Source organism: Mandrillus leucophaeus, unplaced genomic scaffold (genome assembly GCF_000951045.1).
Source record: "Mandrillus leucophaeus isolate KB7577 unplaced genomic scaffold, Mleu.le_1.0 Scaffold445, whole genome shotgun sequence".
In the NCBI taxonomy this organism is placed as follows: Eukaryota; Metazoa; Chordata; class Mammalia; order Primates; family Cercopithecidae; genus Mandrillus; species Mandrillus leucophaeus.
The window spans coordinates 2,274,584-2,300,629 of record NW_012104754.1 but is presented as its reverse complement, the minus strand read 5'-3'; the positions used below and the strand labels follow the sequence as shown (position 1 = coordinate 2,300,629).

General features: G+C 38.1%; 1 protein-coding gene across 1 annotated transcript in view; it reads right to left on the bottom strand.

Moving 5' to 3' along the window:
- The window catches only part of DNAH5 (dynein, axonemal, heavy chain 5), a 274,359-nt gene that overhangs the window by 203,688 nt on the left and 44,625 nt on the right, over positions 1 to 26,046 (bottom strand). The window contains 7 exon segments of the mRNA XM_011994188.1: positions 3,049 to 3,182; positions 9,062 to 9,149; positions 9,238 to 9,428; positions 11,314 to 11,553; positions 12,279 to 12,444; positions 17,586 to 17,731; positions 21,244 to 21,415. Coding sequence (XP_011849578.1) covers positions 3,049 to 3,182; positions 9,062 to 9,149; positions 9,238 to 9,428; positions 11,314 to 11,553; positions 12,279 to 12,444; positions 17,586 to 17,731; positions 21,244 to 21,415 — 1,137 coding nt within the window.

Genomic DNA, 26,046 nt, shown 5'->3' with positions numbered 1-26,046 from the left:
AAAATTTTGTCTTTTCTTTTCTATTTAATTTTTTTGTTGTTGTTCATTTATTTTCATAGAGACAAGATCTCGGTGTGTTACCCAAGCTGGTCTGAAACTTCCGGCTTCAAGTGATCCTCTCATCTCGGCCTCCTAAAGTGCTGAGATTACAAACATGAGCCACTGCGTGTAGCCAAAAAATTTGTCTCTTCGTTTCTAATTCCTTTGTGAATCAAGTTTTTCCACTGCCTTATATTATAATTTCAGAGTCACATCTGCATGAAAAATAAATTTAACTGATAAAGAATAACAAATGCAATTATTTGAAATAATTGAGCATTACAGGATTCTAAATGGTCTGATTATTTTAAGTAAATTGCACCAATCTGCACCAAACCAAGAAGCAGTTCCACTCCAACTCCCTCAGAGCCTCAGGTTTAATGGATGGTGATACTTCCCATCCATTAAAATGCAGAAAGCTAAACCTATCACTGCCTGTCCCAACCATAAATGATTCGTTTGCGTGAACTGAAGTGTTGACATGCAGACCGAGAATGCATTGCAATGGCATGTAGACGTAATCACATATGTATGATGGTTTGAAGAATTAATTACAGATTATTGAAGATTCCCAGAAATGGGTAGAAGTTCCAGAATCTGGAGCTCTCTCAACACCCAAGCTTATAATATTAAGAGTATACTCTAACTAAATATGTTGGAGGGTATTCTTTTATATTAAAGTGTTTGTCTTTATTAAATTAGAAGTTTTTCACATGGAGGTAACCTAGACCTCAAAAGGAAAATGACCTCAATAGGAAAATTGGATGAACTACACATGTAGAGTTGTTCTGATTATGTAACCAAGGTTATTTTGATTGTTTGGTCCAGCTCAACGTAGTTTGTTTGTTTGTTTGTTTTGAGATGGAGTCCCATTCTGTCACCCAGGCTAGAGTGTAGTGGCACCATCTCAGCTCATTGCAACCTCTGTCTTCTGGGTTCAGGCAATTCTTATGCCTCAGCTTCATGAGTAGCTGGGATTTCAGACATCCACCACGCAGGCCTGGCTAATTTTTGTGTTTTTAGTAGAGACAGAGTTTTGCCATGTTGGCCAGGCTGGTCTCAAACTCCTGGCCTTAAGTGATCCCTAACCTTGGCCTCTCAAAGTGCTGAGATTACAGGCATGGGCCACCACATCCAGCCTCAGCTCATCTTTTCAAGCCAGGTTGTGTTATAAGCTGATGACCAACCTATGGGCATGCTAAAGGCAGGTTGGGTTTACACTCTAATCCAATCAGCTACAGCAACAGGAAAGGGGCAGGGATCATAGGATTTTCTGTGGTTGAGGCAGAATCATTCAGAAAGGTCTATGGCTGTGAAGGGCTGGCTATATCTAATACTATGACTAAGAGTACATATATTCTCCCAGAAACAATTTGGCTATCCTATAAATCTGGAGTAAGTTCTTCAAGTTGTTATAAATGCCAACCTTTTCTACTATTTTAAGAAAACTAATATCTGAGCATTTCCTTCATATAAAAGCAAATGTAATAAAAGTGACAGAGAGGCCGGGCGCGGTGGCTCATGCCTGTAATCCCAGTACTTTGGGAGTCCCAGGCAGGTGGATCACCTGAGGTCAGGAGTTCGAGACCAGCTTGACCAACATGGCAAAACCCTATCTCTACTAAAAATACAAAATTAACAGAGTGTGGTGGTACATGCCTCTAATTCCAGCTACTCAGGAGGCTGAGACAGGAGAATCGCTTGAGCCTGGGATGCAGAGGTTGTAGTGAGCCAAGACTGTACCATTGCACTCCAGCCTAGGCAACAAGAGTGTAACCTCTTCTCAAAACAAAGACACAGAGATAAGTATTTTGTTGCCAGCACTGTGTGTTAATTTTAACTATGATTTCTTACTCTTAGATTTTCATAATAGCAGTTGATCATACTAGAGAAACTAGTGGATCTTATTGCTGATTTATTTTATTTTATTTTCTAGGAATACTGAGATACTTGAAAATATTTCTGAATATTTATTGTTATCATGGAATACTTTGCTTACCATTCAGTATAGAGCCTAATAATCTAAGTACTAGATAAATATTTATTGAGTTATATGAATACTGTTCCTAGGGGAAAATTAAATACAGGACCTTCGATATATTAAGAAAGGAAAATTAAAAGTGAATAAATACAAAAGATGTCCAGTTCCCTTGGGAACACATTAAAACTAAACTTAATAGTATTTCCTTACATTGTTACAGCAATGGTAGCTTTTCAGAGTGCTTTCAAATGAATGTAACTCATTGTATCAAAACTGAGGAATACAAAAATGCACTCACTGAACAACAACTATTCCTTACACACTGGGAAACATTATTAACAAGTCAACAAGTCTTACTGGCCATGTGAATTAGAAGAGTTTTTTTTAAAAAAATAAAAGATGACTTCAGGGTTTTACATCCTTTTGTCTGTAAAATAGATTTGCATGAACAAAAAAGGGGAAGTTGAGAGGAGATTATGTTGAAAGAAAAAATTGCCTTGAATGTACATTCATTTCCAGTTCAAGTTTGTATTGATAGTACTAATATCTTCTTTATTCTCAGTTTCATCTAATTTCTATGTGGCAATATAAATAAATTTTTATCTGATATTTTATAACATTTGCCTGACTACTCAAATATGAAAAAATGACTACAAACCTTATTCTGTTTCAAATATGTTAGTATCATTGGTTCTTTGAAGGTGAATTATAACAACAGTCTGACTTGTAGTTTGGAACATTTTAGATTTTTTTTAAGTTAGATTCATTTGCATTAAAAGAAGATATTAAAGGCATTAAACAAAACACAGTATGAGAGTAGGAATAATTTTCTTTCACCTTGCAATCTAGAATGAAAGATCTTCAGTTAGATAAACATTTGCTGAGCACACACAAGATGCCATTAGCTGTCCCCAAAAAGTACAGTGGGTAAGACCCAGGCTACATACAGAACAACCTTGTGATGATCACCCTCACACAAATGCATGTTGCAAAGTAAAAGGTCTGGCTGCCAGACCCTCTTGACATACCTTTTTGGTGGAGTTGATAATTGTGCTAAGTACAGAAACTAATTTTACGATCTCTTTGTTTTCAGAAACATTCTTATAATAGTTCTTGGTTTGCACGGAAATGGGTAAATTTACAGATGCTATCTCCAAGGTATCTAAAAAGAAAAAAAGAAGAGAAAACTTTACTAGCAAAAGATGTACTTTTAGAAGATGAGGATATTTCTGTAATAGTAAAGCAAGGACTTCTGAAAATCTGCTCCTTTATAAAAGCAATGAAAACAATGGAAAGAATTGTCAATGTCAACTTTTCAGGTCTCTGTAAATTAATCAAACTTGCAATAATCCAGAAAGTGTTTATTCAAGAACAATGCTGAATCTTGGTGACAGCAGCAAGTTTTGTGGTGTTTTGACTTGCTCTAGTCCCACTGCCGCTCTCTGGCTATAGGGTAGCCGGGTAGCCTTGAAAAACAGCAGCCTTACAACCATTACTGGAGGGAAAAAAAAACCACCAGTAGCCTAGCAGTCCCTGGAAGGGCCAGCCTGGGCTTGGAGCTCCTTAGGGAGCTCCACAGAATTCTCACTCTTTGAGCTGTCTGGGAGCTCCCTGGAAAAGCCTTGTTCAAATAGTTAATTTTTATTTGACCTGATTCAGAACTCTCTGAGAAAAAAAGTCCTACCCCCAAAGCATTTGTCAAAAGACTATCAGCAACAATTGCTTAACTTCACAGCTGCCTGAGGCAATGATATTAGTTGGGGGCAAGTAAGAGATTGGCCAAAGAAGTTAAAAATCTGGGGAATGAGAAGAATGAAGTCAGTAACATGGCTGAATAAGAAGGTCCTGGCTCTCCTTCCACCCATGGACATACCCAATATACATCTATTCTCAGATCAATCCCATCTGAGAGAAAGTCAGAGACCTAGGGAGAGCCTCCTACTTATGTTATAACCAAAAACACATCCCCATCAAATGGGCAGGAAAAGTAGAGACACACTTGGACACGGATCCTGCCCTGGGCACTGAACCAGAGAATTGGGAAAGGAATCTGCAACACACAGCTTCTCTCTGTGGAAATGAGACTTTGGACCTCACATGTATCACCATAACTCTTAAGGTTCCCCATGGCTCTTAATTCAGCAGCTCTGAGAGTGGAGTGGATTGGACACACAAGAGTCTCCCTAGACCACAAGAAAACAGTGAGGGCTTCACACAGGCATGAAGCACTTACAGAGGCTTCATTCCGCGGAAGTTGTGCAGAAATGGGGCTTTAAAACCATGGCCCCTTGTTTCTCCCTCACACCAAGTGCTCCAACATTTACAGCTTCCACCCAAGGAACTACATTCTAAAACTCCCATCTCTGGGAGCAGACGGACTGGCATTTGTGTGTCTCTCTAGACCACAGGAAGAAGCGGCCATTTAATATGAGCACATAAGCACTTCAACAGGCTTTGTCCCCCAGGAGCAGTGCAGAGAAGGGGCTTAAAAAACACAGGTTTCTGCTTCTGTCCAGAAGGGGTTAATGCTAGGCACTGAGTGCCCCAACTTCTGTAGCCACCTCCCAAAGGACTCAATCCTAAACCTCTTAGCTACGTGAAGAAAGGGCATTAGGCATACGTGAATTTCCCTAGATCACAAAACAGAAAGGAAGTTTAAATGGACATGGAAACACTACCAGGGGCTACACCCCCTCAGAACAATGCAGAAAAGGATCAAGAATGTGCAGCTTCCATTTTCTTTCTGGGAAGGGGCTTCTGGCACACCCCCTAGTGGCTACTTGATGGCCTGGCTTCTAAAAACCATACATCAGAGAGCTAATGAGGCAAACAAACAGGACCCCTCCAGAAGCTGGAGCCAGAGCTCAGCACTTCATGGGTTTTCCCTCTGGCTCACCTAGTGATAAGCCTAGGCCTAGCCATTCTTTCTGGAAGGAGTTACGACATGCACCAAGTGCCATAACTTCTATAGCTCCTACCCAAAGTACTGTCTTTTTAATGATCTAGCTAGCTCTGGGAGTCAGTGGGTCTTTGCACTTTTGAATAGCCATAGACCATGGAAAACAAAGAGGTGGATGTACAACGGGCCAATTTCAATCACTTATCTCCCCAGAATCAGATGATGCGGCCTGAACATGATTGCAGGCATTTGCCACAGATCCTCTCTCTGGCTTAATGCAAAGAACTGAAGGTAAATGCCTGTGTTCAGCTTCACTGTGAAGACAGGAAAAATTGGAGCACGCATTCAACATGCCAACATTTCCAGCTACATCTAGAGGATCTGGCTCCTACCTTACCAATCTTAGGGGTACTGACAGGACATACCATATCCGAACCTCCAGGGTAGGGGGGACAAAAAACAGAGAAAGCAGTCTGGACAAACACTAAGATTAGAGAGGCATCTTGAAATCTCTGGCTAGTCAAAGTAGTGAGATCCTCCCACATGAGGTCAGTCTGACAAGACTGAAAGAGGTAGCTGTCTTTTATAATACACAGAAACCAACACAGAGGGTCAAAGAAAATGAACAAAAACAGGGAAATACAGTTCAAATAAAATAACAAAATAAACCTCCAGAAACTGTTCTGAGTGAAGTGGACATATGTGATTTATCTGACATGGAATTAAAAATACAGATGCTCCTTGACCTATGATGAGGTTACATCCCAATAAATCCATCATAAGTCAAAAATGCACTTAATACCCTAGTAAGCCTATTATAAAGTTAAAAAAATTGTAAGTCAAACTATTCAAAGTACAGATGCTCCTTGACTTACTATAAAGTTACATCCTGATAACCCCATTAAAGTCAAAAAGAACTTTTTTTTTGACTTGGTGAAGCCAAACCATTGTAAGTCAGGCACCATCTGTAATATTCATAAAGGTCCTCACCAATATCAAGACAGAAATACAAAAACAAACTGAGAACTTCAACAAAGACAGAAAGTTAAAAAAGCACCAAACAGCAAATATAGAACTGAAGAATGCTATAACTGAACACAAAAATTTAATAGTTTCCACAGAAGACTAGATCAAGCAGAAGGAGAAAAAAAATCAGGGAATTCAAAGAGAGGTCACTGAAAAATCATCCAATCTGAGGAGCAAAAAATAAAAAGAATGAAGATATCTTAACAGACTTATGGGACACCATCAAGAGGAACAACTTATGAATTATTGGCTTGCCAGAAAGAGAAAAGAAAGAGAGAGGAAACATACTCAGTGAAATAATGGCAAAAACTTCCAGGCCTGGGGGAGGAAATAGAAAGCCAGCTCCAGGAAGCCCAAAGGACATTAAATAAGATTAATTCAAAAACACTCACACCAAGACACATTATAATGAAATTGTCAATAGCTAAAGATAAAGAAAGAGTTCATGTTGAAAGTAGCAAGGGAAAAGTGTTTCATTATATGTAAGAGAACATTCATAAGACTATCAGTAGATTTCTTAACAGAAGCCTTGCAGGTTAGAAGGGAGTGAAGTGATATATTCAAAATACTGAAATAAAATAACTGCTAAGAATACTATATCCAGCAATAATATCTTTCAAAAACAAAGGGATGGTATAAACTTTCTCATACAAACAAAAGCTGAGAGTTTATCACCACAAGACCCACCTTACAGGAAATGCTAAATGGAGATTAAGCTGAAGGAAGAAGATATTTATTAGTAACATGAAAATATATGAAAATGTAATACTCACTGATAAAAGTAAGTATATTGGCAAATCCAAAACACTCCAATACTGTAATGGTGGTGGGTAAATCATTAATATTTCCAGTAAAAAAGTTAAGAGGCAAAACTACTAAAAACAACTAGAGCTACACAAATTTATTAAGAGATACAAATTATAAAAATGTGTAAAGTGTGACATCAAAAAACTTAAAATGTATAAGGTGGGGAGTAAAAGTATATAATTTGTATATGCAATCAAAATTAAGTTGTTACCAACTTAAAATAGCCTATAATAAGTATAACATGTTTTATGTAAGGCTCAGAGTAAACACAAAACAAAAGGCTACAACAGACACACAAAAGAAAAAAAAGAAAAGATTCAAAATATATCACTATAGAAAGCTATCAAACTGCAAAGGAAAAAAGAAACAAAGGATCTACAAAACAACCAGAAAACAATTAACAAAAAGGCAAGAGTAAGTCTGTACCTATCAACAATTACTTTGAATGTAAATGTATTAAATACGCCAATCAAAAAGCATAGAGTAGCCAAATGGATTAAAAGATCACAAAAAGACCCAACTATATGCTGCTTACAAGAGACTCATTCCACCTTAAAGTTCACTCATAGATTGAAAGTGAAGGGATGAAAAAATATAGTTCATATAAATGAAAACACAAAATAGACTTCAGATCAAAAAGTGTAAAAAGAGACAAAGATCATCATATAACAATAAGGGAATGAATTCTTCAAAATGATATTATAATTGTAAATACATATACACCCAACATTGGAGCATCTAACTATATAAAGCAAATAATAAGAGATCTGAAGAGAGAGACAGACTAGAACAGAATAACAGCAGGGGATTTTAATACCCTACTTTCACGATTGAACAGATCATCTAAACAGAAAATCAATAAAGAAATACTAAATTGAATGACACTTTAGACCAAATATACCTAACAGACAGAATATTCCATCTAACAGAAACAGAATACACATTCTTCTAGAGTGCATACAGAATACTCTCTATGATGGATCATATGTTAGACCACAAAACGAGTCTTCCTTCACAAACTTAAGATCAAATTATAACAAATATCTTTTCCAAACCAATCGTATGAAACTAGAAATCAATCAGGAAAAAAATCAAACAGGAAAAATCATGCAAATGTTTTAAATATGTGAAAATAAAACAATATGCTTCTGAAAAAAACTTCTCAAATCAGATCAAAGAAGTAATTAAATGAGAAATTTTTAAACATCCTGAGACAAATGAGAATGGAAACACGACATATCAAAACTTACTGAATTCAGCAAAAGCAGTTCTAAGAGGAAACAGTATAGCAAAACGAACAGCTAAGTCAAAAAAGGAGAAAGATCTCAAATACATAACCTAACGTTACAACTCAAAGAACTAGAGAAAGAAGAACAAACAAGCCCAAAGTTAGCAGAAGGGAGGAGATAAAGATAAGAGCATAAACAAATGAAATAGAGACTAGAAAAACAATAGAAAAGATCAATGAAGCGAAAAGTTGTTTTTCTGAAAAGCTACACAAAATTGACAAATCCTTAGCTAGACTAAGTAAAAAAGAGGACTCAAGTAAATAAAATCACAAATGAAAGGAGATATTACTACTGATAACCCAAAAATACAAATTATCATGAGAATGCTAAGAACAATTTTGTGCCAACCTAGAAGAAATGAATAAATTCCTAGAAACATATAATTAATCTACCACGATGGAATCAAGAAGAAATTGAAAATCTGAACAGACCAATAGTAAGAAAAAAGATCAAATCAGTAATTTAAAGTCTACCATCAAAAGAAAGCCTACCACCAGATGGTTGTACAGCTAAACTCTATCAAACATTCAAAGAACTAATACTAATATTTCTCTAGCACTTCAAAAAATTAAAGAGAAGGGAATACTTCCAAACTCATTTTACAAGGCCAGCATTACCCTGATACCAAAGCTAGTCACACACACTACAATTTTTAAAATCTACAGGCCAATATCACTGGTGGACACAAATGCAAAAATCCTCAACAAAATCCTAGCAAACTATATTCAACAGTACATTTAAAAGATCATTCGTCATGATTAAGTGAAATTTATCCCCTGGATGCAAGATTTATTCAATATATGCAAATCAATAAATGTGATTCACCATATTAACAGGAGTCAACTAAAAGTATGATATTAAAATACATGGACCTTGATACTTTGTCAACTTCAAATTGGATCATAGATTAATATTCTGATCTAAAATAAATTGAGAATTACATGGAGGGGTTAAAACACATTTAAGTTCAATGAATGTTGATTTACAATGCCTCTTTTAAAAGACTAAAAGAACATTTACCTTGAAGTTCATTTTCTCCTATTTCAACATCAGAATCACTGTCTTCATTACTCTGCAAAGCAGCCATTTTTCTTTCTTGTATCTTTTTCTACAATGTAAAAGGATATTTTTCAGCTCTGTCCCATCTGTAAAAGAAGTGGTTTCCATATGAAACCATTCCTGCGCCCCACACCCACCTTGGACAGCAGTTCGCTGCTCCACTGTCTGACCCCCTTAGGGACACTGATGATGCACTCCACGGCTTTGTTCAGGGTCTGCTGTACATCTTCCAGGGCAGGGGCCATGACGATGTTGGGAATGGCCAGAGTGACGCTTGCCCGGAAAATGGGCAGACTGTTCTGCTTCATGTTAGAGGCACTGTTACTGTCTGAGTTAACCCAAAACAAGGAATAATTCACATTTTTAATTTAAAATAAGATTTGTTTCCTTTGTAACCATAAGAATTAAAACAATACATAATAGCTATAAAATCCAATAAATACTTGTTGAATGAATGAGTCAATTAAAACTCATGGAGGATCTGGTATTGCTGAATATAACAAAGCAATTCAGGGGAACCCAAGGCACTTTTTGCTGTTTACAGCTTCTTGGAATACTCTCCACAAAGAAACCCACTGTGTGGGATCAGGCTAAATTATAAACACTTCTCTAAAATATTAAAGATGATTCTTCCAAATAACAGGATGCCAACAAATTAGTTAAATGTAACTAAGTAAGCCAGGAATGAAGAACAAGACTATCGGCATAAGCCAAAGTTAGAATAAATAACCACTTTGGAATTTCAGATAAAACATAGATCTTTCCTACCATGGTGTGTATAATCCAAATGTGGAGTAGTTAAAAAAAATGGAAAAGAAATAAAGCACAATTTGCCATTCATATTGAAGGAGCTTTAAAGGTGGAACACAGGTATAGGTATGTAGATATAGACATGTATGTATCATACATAACTTTACATCATACATAACTTTACGTAGTTGCAAATATCTGTAATACAAAAGCTGATAAATAATTGTGATTGAATATTTAGCCTATCAGCCAACATTTATTAAGTTCTAATAATAACTCTGTGTCAAAAGAAAGAACTATCCTCCATCTTGAATGAAGTAAAACATAATACTCCATGGCACCAAACAAACAAACAAAAATCTTTCAGCGTTTCCACTTTTATTTACCCACTTTTAATTAAATATTAAAGATGTTTTCCTTCAAATGCCAATATTCAAGATACATAAAAAGATTTTATTATCCTATTATTTGAGTTTTCATTAATTACTATTATTTGTTTTCTTTTCACCATTTTTAACTTAAAATTTAATTTCAGGATGCCTCTAGATTTGACGGATCTTTGTGGCCCACCTGAGAAATACATCACCTGTTTCTGAACTGTGCTGAGGAAAAGACGATGCTATTGAAAATGAGGAAACCAGCTAGAAAGTACTAAATTAGCATAAAAATAGTAAAATACATACATATCCTTTGAAGAGTGTGACATTAGTAAGATGTTTCCACTTTGTAAGACTGGCTGACAAACCTAATGATTTAACAATGAAAGAATCTTTTCCATATAACTTCTTTTAAAGTATGTACCTTTTTCTTTCACCAATTAAAATAATTTTATATATTTTCATCTTATTACAAAAAGACTAAACGTACTACCAATTTTCATGTTATTAACAAAAGCTTAAGCAAACTGTTTAACCTCCCTGTGCTGTGCTCTAGTTCTCTGATTTAACATGAGAGTAAAGATAGTATCTACTTAATAGAATTGTTGGGATGATCAAGTTCATAATGTTTAAAACTACAAGAAGGCACTAAATAAACGGCGGATATGGCCAGGTGCAGTGACTCACGCCTGTAATCTTTGGGAGGCCGAGGCGGGTGGATTGCCTGAGCTCAGGAGTTTGCAACCAGCCTGGGCAACGCGGTGAAACCCCGTCTCTACTAACGTACAAAAAATTAGCCAGCCATGGCGGCTACTCCCAGCTACTTGGGCAGCTAAGCCAGAGAATCACTTGAACCCAGGAGGCGAAGGTTGCAGTGAGCAGAGATCGTGACACTGCACTCCAGCTTGGGAGACAGGGCAAGAATCCATCTCAAAAATAAAAATTAAAATTAAAAAATAAATGATGGATATTTTTAATTATTTAATTTTAACAGGAATGTACACATGCATGCACACACACACACACACACACACACATAAGCAACTATCCTGATCATTCACTAAGCAAACCATATGAGATTATTACCCCGGAAGTTAATTGTGTGAGAGGAATGAATGCGTTTGCGAATGGCCTCTAGTGTATTCCTTGTAACTTTCAGAAGAGCATCCATGTTCCGATGGTTGAAATGAGAGAGCAACTCGCGGGCTTCTTCCTCTAACATCTCAGTTTCTTTCTTTTTCCTCGTGACTGTCGTCAAAAACAGGGCATCGGCTCTGGCATTAATGAATGATGTCAAGGTGTCAAAATTTCCTTCTTCTCTTTTTGCTGTTACAAGATGAAAGAGATAGCGATAAGTTAGATGGATAGATAGATAGATAGATAGATAGATAGATAGATAGATAGATAGAATCATCTGTTGCAACTAAAGGATAAATTACATGCAAGTTTAATATCACTTAAACCTCACACTTCTTAGGAAGTGAGGACATCAAAAAGTAGGAGGAGGAAATCAGGAATCAGATGGATTGATGGAGGCATCTCCTTCTCAGTATGAGAAAACAGCCAACAAGAGAGGCAAGAACTGAAAAAGCTACACTGGCCCCCAAGGGCCTGGGTTCTGGTGCTACCTCCCACCAATAGCCCTAAAACTTTGGGGGGATAATTTCCCTTCTTCATATCTCAGTGTTCTCCTCTGTCCTGCAAAAGGTTTGCTCGGTCTAGATGCTCTCTGAGGGGAATTCCAATCAATCATCCATCCAACTCTATTGATAAGGTAAAATAAAACACCCACCCATACATAAATGCAAAGAAAGCTAACAAGGGCCAATGAAAAGTGCATGTTTGCACAGTTTAACCAAAAGTAGTAAGAATTAACAACATAGAGTCACTAAAATATGTTCAGGGCCATAATTTCAGATTTATACACATCATTAGAAAATTGAAAGGATGTTTTATAGAAGTATGAAATTAATTGCTATGTAGAAAATTCAGTTTTAGTTTTTAGTAAATATCATAGAAAAACAAGACCCTTTCATTACCCCATCTCTTACCTGAATTTTCATTTTTGTAATTAATATTATTTTCATTGGATATTTTTTCACTTTCTTCTTTAGATAAAACTTCCACATCCAGCAACATATTTACAAGCTCATTGACTGCCTCCTCCACTAATGAGCTTTTAAAATGTAGTATTTGTGCACCATTTACACAAAGATTCTAACCAAAAAAAAAAAAAAAAAGATAGCACAGTGGTATATTGTATATTGTTTATCTAGCTCTTGAGAGCACAGAAGCAGTGGAAGGAATGCTGTGGCTCAGCCTCCAGGTGAGATTTTAGCCCCAGTGATGCTTGGCCACATCCTTCACACTAGCACAGGCCAGGCGTCCTGTAAAGGAAATTGTTAAGGACAAGGGAACCAACTGGATCAGTGTAGATGGACCAGAATTACAGGCACTTCTCCATCAGTAGAGAAAATACCTTCAAAAGCCATCAGCAGCCTCTCTTCCCATCACATTTCCTTCATATCACATAAATCGGATCCAGCCACCCTTCTTTCTCTCCTTGTCTTTGCCAACAAACCATAGTCATCCCCTCATTAATTTCAGACATTACCCAGCCCTCTAACTATATTGTACATTTCTCAAGAATGGATTTAATAAATATAAACTAACATGATTTGGGGCATGGTGATCAATTCTGGAGGAGATTAGGTAGACAGATAGTTATAGATGGATGATACAGACAGAATCAGTGATTTACCACCTAGTCGGAAAGTAAGCCCATGAAACAACAGACTGTCAGTTAGGCACAGTGTCCAGCTCCATTCCAAGTTCCAGCATTACACATCTTTAAACTTATATGGCTTGAAACTAGGATTCAAATCCTTGCTCTGCATGATCCTGAAAATCCTTCTCAGTCTCAATTCCCTCATATGTATAATGGTGATAATAGTAGAACTCACTGTAGTTTTTGCAAGTACTCCATAAAACAAATGCAAGTAAAACACTAAGAGCAGTGCCTGGCATAAAGTAAGCACACAAGAAGTGCTCGTTGTTATTACTGGTTGGAAAATCACAAACATCCACAAAACCTAAATATTTGCAAAGGTCAGTCATCTCATTCTATGTAAACTAACTCCTCAGTTCTCTGAGAGAACACTAATATTTTTTAAAGTCTGAATCTTAAGTCCTCTGACTCTACCTTGGAGAGAAACACACATGTGGTCTCCATTCTCAGGGCCAGCTCTCACAGGGAATCATCAAGTAACTTGCAGCTCTTTCAGTCCTCTCAGTAACACAAACACGTGTTTGAAATCATAAAATTCCTTTGTATTGAGGGTTCTAGAAGATAAGACTGATAACCTCTCAAAGACTAATATAGTTCCAACAACATTGTTTACATCTCTTAACTCTTTCTCTCTGTGAGAAGGCATAACCATAAAAATGTAAACAGCATAGAAATTAACAAAGCAGAATATAAACACAATGAGGAAAAAGAAGTAATAAATAGACTCATTAAAATATCTCCTAGGACAAATAAAATAAATGAAAGAAGCTGACTCTACTTATCCTGCTTCATTTCAACAACTAACCTCCATGATGACACCCAAAAGCTGAAACCCACTAAAAGGGCCTGTCTTTGAATCCTGAATGGTGTCCTCCTTGAATAATCAGCGTGGAGCTCCACCATTTCCTCATTCCCATGATGCTTCGGCTTTGGCAAACCAGGAATCCACTAGATGCCACGTCTTCTCCAGGTCTCTTCACCCTTACTCCCTGGTTCATGCCCTCTCCTAACATGATTTCACACTTCAATCATTATTTTGCTAATATCCTTCACTCCATCACTCTCTGAACCTTCCACTGCCCCACCCAGGAGAAGCCCAACCCAAATGAACCAGGTGACCTACCCTTTCCACCGGCATGCATAGGTCATGGTGATGCAGATGCTTGGCACTGGAAATTCATGGTCCCCGAACTCAAACTGGCCCCTAATGCTACTTGGGAATCATTCTACATGACTATAGCCACTTCCCTCTACCAAGCTTCATAAGAGCTGTGTCTTCAAATCCCTGTGTCCTCAAGTTGTTATACCATCCTTCCTTATCATACTCAAAGAATGACCCTGATTTCTACAGCACAAAGCAAATAGAGGTCATGACACAGGGACTCAAACAACTCCCACTACACTCATGCAGAAGACAAATCGGCCTCCATCAGGAGCCCCTTTTCCTCTTGTTTCAGTGAATGCAATCATTCTCCTTTTATTCAAAGCTAACTCTACAACTTGAGCTCTGAATCACAGCTTCTCTGGCTTCCTCAGAAACCAAGCCTACCCCTTTCTTCCTCTCTGTTGATTTTCCACCTGAGCATATGAACACCCAATGTACTTCAACTCAACACCTTTCTCCAGCTGCAACATGCTTCCACTTCGGAGCCTTTGCACATGCTATTCTCTCTGCCTGGCATGTTCTTCCCCTAAAATGTTCACATGGCTTGCATTCTCACTCCCTCCCTTCAAATCTAACCACAGAAGTCATCACTGACCATGGACATAAAATCACAACTTTCTGTCAGGTAACTCCTTTTCTCCATCATCCTTTTCATTTTTCTCCATCATCCTTTTCATTTTTCTCCATAACTGAATTATGAAAAATAAACAAATTCAAGAGAAATGATTTACTAATACCTATATTGGTAATCAAAAATCCAAATTCAAATTGGGTTCCACGATTTTGCTACTTAAGCTAAAAGTAGGAAACTATAATGAAACAGTGTTTGTTGGAAGTAAAATTGGTACTACTGATTGCTGGTGGCATTCTAAGTTGGTAACATCCCTTTGAAAAGCAATTTTGCTACCAATATCAAGAGCCATCCAATAAGGCCATACTCTCTGACACAATAATTTTATTTTGGGGGAGGGAATAATATTAAAGGAGAAAACACATGATACATGCATATATTCACTGCAGCTCTTGACGAATTAGCAAAACTTTGGAAGCCATCTAAAGGTTCAGCAATAAGAAACTGGTAAGTAAATTACAGTATATCAACACAGTAGAATATTCTGAAGGCACCATTAAAAGGCTGCCTATGAAAGCCATGTAGCAACATGAAGAGTATTTTGTGAGGAAATGCTAACTGGGAGAAAAAAGTACTATTCAAAACCTGATATATATGGAGTAGAGATCACATCTTTATTAAAAAGCTTAAAATGCATTAATATTATAATAATGATGGTATACTTGATTAAAATACTAGTTTCTTTCCATTTTTAAAATATTCTAAGACTTTCTTTTAAATTGAAAACAAGTGTATTTTTATAAAACAATCATCAGAAAAGGGGTAAGAGTAAAACCATGGAGGCAAGCGATTTCTCAGAGGAAGAGATCGTTTCTTAAATGATCCGGAAGAACAAGGGGAGGGTTAGGTGTACCCACAGTTAGTGAATGTGAGGAGGAGGGACTAGAAATTTCTAACATGTAGACAGTAAGTTTTGAGTATAAAATGACTTAATATAACCTGCCATTCATGCAGAAAGGGGTGAACACAGCAGGCCTGAAACTGTTCTCCTTAGAAAGTCCTGCTTGGGAGGTGGTACCTTGGCCGGTGTCTGTAAGCTTGGATTTTGGGAGAGTTCCCCCTGTTGCCCTGCTGATAAAGATAGTTCGCTGTGCCTAAACTGCTTGTGCACACAATGTAGTTCATGCTGAACACCAGATTCCTTCTGGAAGTCTGGAATTCTGATCCATGCTAAGCACAGTGTGTGACCAGACCCAGTAAGAACCTTGGGCCCTGAGTCTCTAATAGGTTTCCCTGGGCAGAAACATTGCACAGAGGGGACAGTGAGCTCCAGGTAAGCCTCACAGGAGGGAGAAAGCATGAGGAAGCCTGGACAGGGACTCCCCAGACACCACCTGTCTTTGTTCCTTGTGATTCGGCTGCATCTCTTAACTATGTCAGGGCAGTGCAACTACGTGCTGAGTTCCATGAGTCCTCCTAGTGGGGGTGGTCTTGGAGACCCCGACACACCGTATTAAAATCATGATCGAGGAGTCCTTATCCTCAGGATGCCCACTGGGAATATTGTAAATGACGCTAACGTGACATGCCTGAAGGGGCACTTCGTGGAGCGCTGCTCCCAGGAGCTTGCTCCTGGCACAGGGAAGAAAGTGTCCCATTTGCAAATGTGTTGGAGAAATAATGAGCTAGGAAAAGTTAAATGAAGGGCCAGGCGCAGTGGCTCACACCTGTAATCCCAGCACTTTGGGAAGGCGAGGTGGGCAGGTTGCCTGAGCTCAGGAGTTTGAGACCAGCCTGGGCAATACGGTGAAACCCCATCTCTGCTAAAATACAAAAAATTAGGCAGGCGTGGCAGCATGTGCCTGTAGTCCCAGCTTCTCTGGAAGCTGAGGCAAGAGAATTGCTTGAACCCAGGAGGCAGAGGTTGCAGTGAGCCGAGTTCACATCACTGCACTCCAGCTTGGGCAACAGAACAAGACTCCATCTCTCTCAAAAAAAAAAGTTAAACGGAGATCTTCTGAGGGCCTTTATCTTAATCTGTTAATGTGTAGTGGATCTGTAAGCACAGCCTTCATCCTAAGCAGTTTGCACTCACTCCCTGCCTCTCTCAGGATTCCCAGCAATGGTTCCAGAATTGTGTGCTATAGAACACCAGTTTGGGAAACCCCCCTCACCAAAAATGTTTAAAGAAGAAATTTTGTCTAGAAGCTGTTCAAAACAATTCTTTTGTTAATTAACCCTAGCTGATGAGAAGCACTTCTGCAAGACAGCTCTATCCTTCATTAAAAAATGGAAAAATGAGGCCGGGCACAGTGGCTCACGCCTGTAATCCCAGCACTTTGGGAGGCCGAGGCGGGCAGATCACGAGGTCAGGAGATAGAGACCATCCTGGCAAATATGGTGAAACCCCGTCTCTACTAAAAATACAAAAAATTAGCCGGGCACGGTGGCGGGCGCCTGTAGTCCCAGCTACTTGGGAGGCTGAGGCAGGAGAATGGCGGTGAACCCGGGAGGCGGAGCTTGCAGTGAGCTGAGATCCTGCCACTGCACTCCAGCCTGGGCGACAGAGCGAGACTCTGTCTCAAAAAAAAAGGAAAAATTATTTCTTTCCTACTGATCTGAAATGATGTGCTCCTCATAGCTAAGTGACTGTTTACTTACATACATTTCTCTTCATTGGCTAATTATTGTCAGAAGATTTCATGTTTGAATCACATCTATCACAGAGCATTGCAAGTAGAGAGAAAAATCTAATTTAAACTTCAAAAAAGTGACCTTTATAGGAAAATGAATCACCAAAAAACTTTAAACAAAAAAATCAAGCCTTTAATGACCTTTGTCATTTGGAGAAACTCTTCACAGGTAAGCGGCTCTGCCTGGGGAAGCTGACAAAGAGGCGTGCTGCTCATTTCTTCTAGAATGGCATCAATGCGGAACTCAATCAAATCATTGACCCTGTCAAGCAGCAACTCCAGGTCCTCTTCGGGAAAAAATAAAAGAAATTAAGTAAAGCATTTTGTTTTTTAAAAACATCAACACTTGATTAAATGACAGTAGTAAAATCAGCTTTAAAGATTCACAGTTACATGTGTCCCCCCAATTCCCACTGTTTCACACTTGGTTGTTGCTAACAAAATATCCAAATTGTTAACTCTCTCATACTAATATTCTGTAGGGAGAAGAGAAAATCTATCTTGGTAGCCCGTTCTAATTTATGATAATTCTTATTATGAAGTTTTAATACATTTTATAAATGCCTCCTTAGGGAATTTTAGTCAATTTCCTTTTGTTTTGTTTCCTGGGGCCATCATTCCTTCTCTGTGACCAGTTTCTCAGCCCCTGCCTGCCTAACTCTCACTCATACTTGAAGATCTGGCTCAAGTGCATTTCCCCGCAGAGGCCCTGGGTGATCCGTGTGCATTGGAGTGGTCCCTCCTTCTGTAAAACCACAAATGGAACAGCCTTCCATCTCTGCAGATTGTCTACCCATGTGTCTTATCTTCTTTAGAATTCATATTTTTTTATCCTTACATCTTCAACATTTAACCCAGTGCCTAGTCCACAAGAAGTGTTCAACAAATTTTACTAAAGTGAAAGTTCCCTAATTTTTCTTTCAGTGTAAATATCACAGGGTACAATTATTTTTAGTTATGCTGAAGTAATATTGAATGCTAAGTTCAACTGATGCAAAGGCCAACTCTGAAGCAAACTAACAACAACTGCACATCAAAAGTAAGAAGGATCACTAACGGATATCCATCTAAGAGTAATACATTTTTCAACAATGCCATACAGTAAGATTTCTCTTTTTCTAATACTCCTTTCTCCTGGAAAATAAAGTTGAAATTGAATACAGGAAAGACAACGTTACATACCAATGATGTATCAGAGATGTAAACACTTCCTTAAATAAATACCTTTATTTCCTAAAGAATAAAAGCCTAAAAGTTTTCTATTGTTTCTAAGCTAATTATTAAAGAGGCTACTCAACATACCAAATAGTTTTGCCTGGTAAATTGATTCAATACCAAAAGAGAGCCAACACTTTCATTTAAGTATGTGTGAGCAATACAATTCTCTACTCTTTCTAACAGACTGCTTCATCTTTAAGGACATCTGTGTTAAACTGAAAAAAATAGTCCCCAAGGATGTCCACATCCTAATCTCCTATGCGTGTTACCTTTTATGGCAAAAGAGATTTTGCAGATGTGATCAAGTTAAGGATCATGTTATGTGGAGAGTGTCCCAGATTATCTATATTCTCTTAAATGCATGATGCAAATGACAACCTGTAAGTAGGACTGGCTCACTAATCCAATAAAAATCCAACTGCTCTTGAGATTTTACATAGTTTTCTCGCAAAGAAACTTAATCTTTGTTCTATTTTAGTTCCTTAAATTACAAAAGGAAAAACATAATAGAAAACAAGAACAAGAAGTTTCTCTAGAAACTAACTCGTTAGCTTGTCTCCAGCTAACATTCTAATAAAACATCCAAATTGTTAGTACTCTAATATTAACGTTCTAAAGGAAGGATGTTACTAAATTCTACCTTGGTCGCCTGCTCTAATTTGATTATGATAACTCTCATTATGAAGTTGTTACACATTTCATAAGTTCCTCCTTAGGAAATTTTAGCCAATTTCCTCTTGTTTTATTTCCTGGGGAGAAATATTTATTTTGGAAGAAATACTAATTTAGAGCAAGGAAATTGGGTTCTAAACTCATTGTTACACCTCTGTAACATTAAAAGCCATTTATTTAGCATCTCTGGCTTGATATTCATTCATATTCAAAAACTCCATTATCATTTGTTTTTGAGTCCAGCTCCCAATCTATAAAGCACAACAAAGGTGAGGTATGGGCTCAACCATAATTTCTCACTCTACTCCCCTCCAACCCAGTACTTCTCAAATATTCCTAAATATAAAGCACCTGGCTATTTAAATAGTTGGACCTTCTGGAACCTAAGGAAAGTACAGTGAAAACCTCCTGAAAAGACAAGCTCTTGACAATTTAGATTATAAATAGACTAGGTACTATGTTAACAGCCATAAATACCAGAACAAGAGAGAGACCTGAGGGGCAGAGTGGGGGAGAGAGAGAGAGGATAAAAGGAGGCATCATGAGAGCTATCTAAAAGGGAAGCCCAGGAAGAGGTATCCAGAAATAAGGTAATGGGCTTGAGGGGTAGGATTGGGGTTACAATGATAAAAAATGAAGAGAGACTAACTATATAAAATTATTGCAATTATGAATCTGCAAGTACATGGGTGTCTACTACACACCCAACAGAGAATAACACAAAACAAGTATGAAAATGAAACAGCCTGGATTTAATTATTTCACATTGCATTCATAAATCATAACACCATTTTGTACCCCATCAATTTTTCCCCACGCAACTCCCTCTTCACAGAATCCACAAATCTATACCATTATAAATTATCAGTTTACAATAAAAAGTTAAAAAATTAAACAGCCTGATGTTCAGGCCCTTTGCAGTCTGTTTAAGGAGAAAGATGAAACTGTACTAAACCATTAGAAGACAACCAAAATATCAAGTCTGTGGTCCCAAATGTGAACCCAACAGGAGGTCGCAGAAAGAAGTGGTCACAGGAGGCAGAGTAATCAGAGTAGGCTTCTGGGGGCAAGACTTACTCTGAGCTATAAGAGCGGAGAGGACTGGGCCATAAAGAGGAGAGGGTGCAAGACACTGGCTAGGAAAGGAGAATAGCAATGTCTAAGTCTTTCTGAGAAAAAAAAAAAAAAAAAAAAAATTACCATGTTCCAAACTGTGCTACACTGTCTGCCACAGAAGATCTATAAGGTGTTAATGTGTCCTCCTGGAAGACAGTCAAGGAATTCTGGGAAATACCACACACAAAAGGCCACTTTTGGAGAGCTAATGGACACGGGCATGTTAAAGGCTCTGAAAAGTCATCCAGCAAAGAAACCTGTCCAACTGCTCCTCCTGGATTTCTCAGACATATTTGAGGCCTTCTTTGCAACATACCTGTACACATTCCAGAAAATCGCATTTTGTGGAATATACTACCTTACATATATTTTAGACTATTATATCTTTTTTTAATGAAAATTGTGTTAGTTTAAATGTTTCCCATTTATCCTGTTGTTCAGCACTGTACCCTATCCAAATCTCTACATCTTTCAAATCAAGCTCTCAAAATATACTAACCTATTTATATAAAAAGCTGAATAACTCTAAAGATACTTTAAATCCTAATATCCAAAAATACAAATAAATGAAAATATGTGGTTAATCTCTGGGGATAAAATTAAATAGTGAATATTTATAGTTTCCAGGAAATTACTGAATTCACATGCTTTGGAACAATTCCTTATGAAACAGCTTAAGAATAACACTCCCCATTTCATTATTTATATCTCCATATTTATAAGAAATTATACAACAGATGTTAGGAACTCAGCCTTCAGAATTCAGAGATAGTAATTATTCAGGCAGACTTACTGATCTTTGCAAAAGTGTTTTCTAAATATGTCTCAATATTCAGTGATGTCCAGGTCAGTGCAGCCAAGCCGGGTTGGAGAGCTTCATCCACTTTGGCCAAGTGAGGGACAATCAGTTGCTCAATGGCAGAAGGGATTTTTGACTTCACTCTCTGATATTCGGCTAGCATCATCTGCAATGAAATTGGTGGTAAGTAATCAATGAATATCTCACTTCTAATGTCTGTTAATATCTCATGTTTTATACAAAATGACTACTTTTATTTAGGGTCAAACTGTAGGGCTCTAATAGCCTGGCAGGTAGAGTGGCCAAAACAATAAAAAGAAAAGAAGACAAGGACTCTCTCCATAATTACAAATTCCTAATCCAAAAAAATACAACTGAAGATGAACAAGAATTTAAGACTAAGAGTGCCTTACCTCCTACACAGCCTAAAAAGGAAGAAAACCTAAGGCCAATAATTTTTCTAAATCATGCAGAGGCACGGGTATGGCACCCTCCCCTGCTCATCACCAGTCTTGTTTGTTCCTCTTTGTACACTGGTACGACACGCGTGTTGCTCCTCTGGGAACCTCTTGCAGACCACACCTATCACCCAAAACATCTGGGTCACCAGAGGTCTACCTCAGTCCTTTGCTAGGATTATAGGCCAAATCTTGTTGCCAAGACCCAAAGCACACGGGGAACCAGTGTTGATTTCAACTAGTGTCACGGCTTTGAATTTCATCCAGATGCCAGAAACAAACACGTTTACATCTCCAGCCCAGATCTCACTCCTGAAAGTCTAGGTTCACAAGTGGCAGCAGCCTCCCAAAGTTTCCACATCAATATGTAACAGATATTTCAAACTTAATAAGTCCCAAACTGAAAGTTTGTTCTTTTCCCAAAACCTCGTCCCAGCGCATCCTCCAACTCAGCTGATAGTGACTTTATCCTTCCAGTCCACAGGTTAAAACCCAGAGTCATCCTTGATTCCTCTTTCACTTTCATGCACACAGGTAACCCATTAGGATACCTTGTTTGCTGTCTAAACTGTATCTAGACTTATTGGGAGGGTGAGTGGAAGCAGAGAGACAACGGTAGACCATCCCAATAATTTAGGTAGGAGCCAATGATGGCAGTAACTGCAAATGTGGAAAGCAAGTCAGAGTCTGCTTCCACTCACCCTCCCAATAAGTCTATGTACAGTTTAGCAGCAAAAATGATCCTTTCAAAATGAGAATTCAGATCATGTTACTCCTCTGCTCACATGGTTACACAGCCTCCCATTTAATTCAGGGCCACAAACCTTTATACAAAGGACTTGGCTAGGTGCTTGGTCTAGAAAGATCTACCCGATTTTGTCCCATTAATTCTCTTATCTCATCTCCAAACACTCTTTCCTTGTCTTACCTGCACTTGCCTGACTGTCTTCCTTTCTGATCCTGAGCCTCAGGGCCTTTGCACCTCCTTCAAATAATTACTCAAATTATACTTTCTCAGTTATACCTGTCCTGACTACCTGTTTAAGCTTATAAACCACCACCAAACCCACTCACACATTTTATCGCCCTTTTTTGTCCATAATAACTATCACTTTATTACAACAGACTATATTAATTTGCCTACTTAAACAGTGTTTATTTTCTGTCTCACCCAATTAGACTGTAAGTTCTACAAGGACAAGAATTTTGTCTGCTTTGTCCAGTGAGCCTGAACCTGAACCAGTGCCTGGCACATAGGAGATAATAAATCAATATCTATCAAACTAATTAGTTGTTATCGGAAGGACTTTTCATCTGAAATGGACATTCTCATCTTTCATTGAAATGTACATAATGTTGAACTGTGTCAGTATTATTTATAGAATGTCAAACTGTGTCAATATTTTGTTCATATGTGACCATGTCAATATTAATAATCATTAATTATAAGAAACTAACTTTAATGTGCCTCATAAATACAGTTGGTATTAAGACCATCTATGTGCATGTTGGTATTACCTTGATAATAGATTAATGTTTTCCAAATTGTTCTGCCTGGAGTACTAGACCAAAGAGATTCTGTAAGAAAAATGGCCCTTTGATAGATAAATTTTTAAAATGCTGCATACAATATCTCCCCTCTTGAGTGATCACAGCTAATATTAATGATTCTTAGAAACCTGCTTAAGGAAGTAAGAAGCCTTGCAAGGCTTTGAAAATTTTGTTAAACTCAGTATTTCCCAAGTGGACCTCATAATCCTTTCCTCATATAATGTTTTTCCACAATTTCTATAAGATTCTTTCAATGTCCATAAAAGCCGCTTTACGAAAGTCTAAATTTTCTGGTTCTATTAGCAGCTACTTACACATTTCCTGAAACTTGTATCCACTGCTTGTCTTTTTTCAATGTCCACCAGTTATTCTATCTGGAAGCAGTTCTTAGAATCTGCTTCTAGCAGGCATTCTACTTCCCACCTTTAATCCCAGAAGGTATTACTCAACTGATTGGACAAAAGAGAAACCCAGGCTTAGAAGGTGAAGTCATTTACCCAAAGATAATGATTTGAATCCAGATTAAATTGGCTTCAGAACCTATATTTGTAACTATTAGCCTGTACTTGGTCTTTTCTTTCTAGTTAAACTGTCTTCCAAGGAATAGATGAAGAAACAAATTCTCAGTTACTTTGGCATATCTGCAGAAACCTGAAAGCTCTATCAAATATTCAACACAATAACTCTGCAACACTTCAGATGGCCCCCTAAACCTGCCAATAGATCTGCTTTGACCTGCTACTCATGTTGAGCAGGAACTTTTAACTCTCAACCTCCAAGATAATAAATATTAACCAGATAATAATTTACTCCCTTGAATTGTCATTTAAAACATTCTTTGATCCTCCTCCCTTCATGGGGTGGGGACCATATCCCCTTTCTTTGAATCTAGGTAGGTTTACAGTCCAACAGAGTATAACAGAGATGATGCTATGAGACACCTGAGGCTATTATAAAGACCATGTGGCTTCTTTATTGTTCACTGTAGTGCTTGTTCTTGAAACCCTGAGCTGCCATATAAGAAATTCTACTAGCCAGAGGCCTCCATACTGGAAGGTCACGTATAGATATGCCTGTTCACAGGAAAGAAACAGACACTAGAAGAGCCCTTCTTGGACCTTAAAGTTTGACCATCTGCCAGCTGAATACCAATAAACAATCTTTGTCAACAATACATGGAACAGAAGAATCATCTAGCCAAGCCCCGCTCAAGTTGTTTACCCATAAAGTCATGATATGGTTATTGCAAACCCTTCAATGTGCTTACAAGTGTTTGTTGCCTGAAACAGACAACTGAAACAATAACTCTGCAAATCAAGTTAAATTATCAGTAATTTCATAATCGTATAATTATGGTTTCTTAGTAAAAATATGATTTTCTTTATGAATATGTAAATTGACTAAGTAAGTTTCCTAATGTGAAACAGTCTAAAAGGATATCTCCCAACATGCGGACTGGTATTTTATGAGTCTACATTTGAGGAACATCTGTCTATTGCCAATACAACTTTTTAATATGACATGAAGTGGTGGGAAGACAGTGCACTACAGGTCTGGGTTCTGGTCTTACTTCTGCCACTGTCTAGCTATCAGACCTTTGCTAAATCTTTTTAACTTCTCTCAGCCACAGTTTTTTCATCTATGCAATAAAATAATAGCATTCTATCCTACTTACCTAACATGGTGGTAGAAAAGATCAAATGAGAAAATGAGCACGAAGATGGTTTTAAATGTAAAATACAATGCAAGTGCATGGACTTAGTATTGTCATGTGATGTTAACCACTATGAAATTTTAACAATGGTTTCCACGTTGTCAGAGTCCATGGCTGCATCTCTGATCTCACCTTTTTCATCCCCTGGGTAGCAGCATTTGTCACTGGTGACCAGTCCCTCTCTCTGTAGCCTTTTCATACCCTTGGCTTCCTTTGTTTGTTTTTTGTTTGTTTGTTTTTTGAGACAGATCTCGCTCTGTCATCCAGGCTGGAGTGCAGTGGCGCAATCTCAGCTCACTGCAACCTCTGCCTCCTGATTCAAGAGATTCTCCTGCCTCGGCCTTCCAAGTAGCTGAAATTACAGGCACATGCCACCATGTTCGGCTAATTTTTGTATTTTTAATAGAGACGAAGTTTCACCATGTTGGCCAGGCTGGTCTCGAACTCCTGACCTCAGGTGATCTGCCGGTCTCAGCCTCTCAAAATGCTGGGATTACAGGCGTAAGCCACCGCGCCCTGCCATCCTTGGTTTCCTTGACACTTGGTTTATTCCCAGCTCAAAGGTCAATCCTCTGTTTTATGTGCACATCTGTCCTCTTCTTTCAGATCTGTTAATATTGGAACAACCCAATGCTTGGTCCAGTGGCCCTCCATTCTTCTCTGTCTGTATTCTCTCCCCTAACAGAGCTCATCCAGGACAATGACACTAAATAAAAATCATATTCTGATAACTCTCAGAAGTATGCCTCCAACTTTGGCTTCTCCACTGAACTCGAGACTTACATATCCAACTGCATGGACAACATTGCCACTTGGCTGTCTAGAAACTATCTTATACTCAGTTGGGAACTACTGATTCCCTCCTGCTGCCCCAAATACACTACTTCCGGTTCTTGCCATCTCCATAAATTGAACTTACAGTCAGGGCCCCTGCATGGTATTGTGCAAGTTATAAAGAACATAGCCTACACAGCACTCTATGGCACTCCTACTTGAATTCATTGAATTGCTCACACCAAAAGCACAGGAATTATTCCCAAGTTCTCTCCTAACCTGACTGTTGACATAACTCTA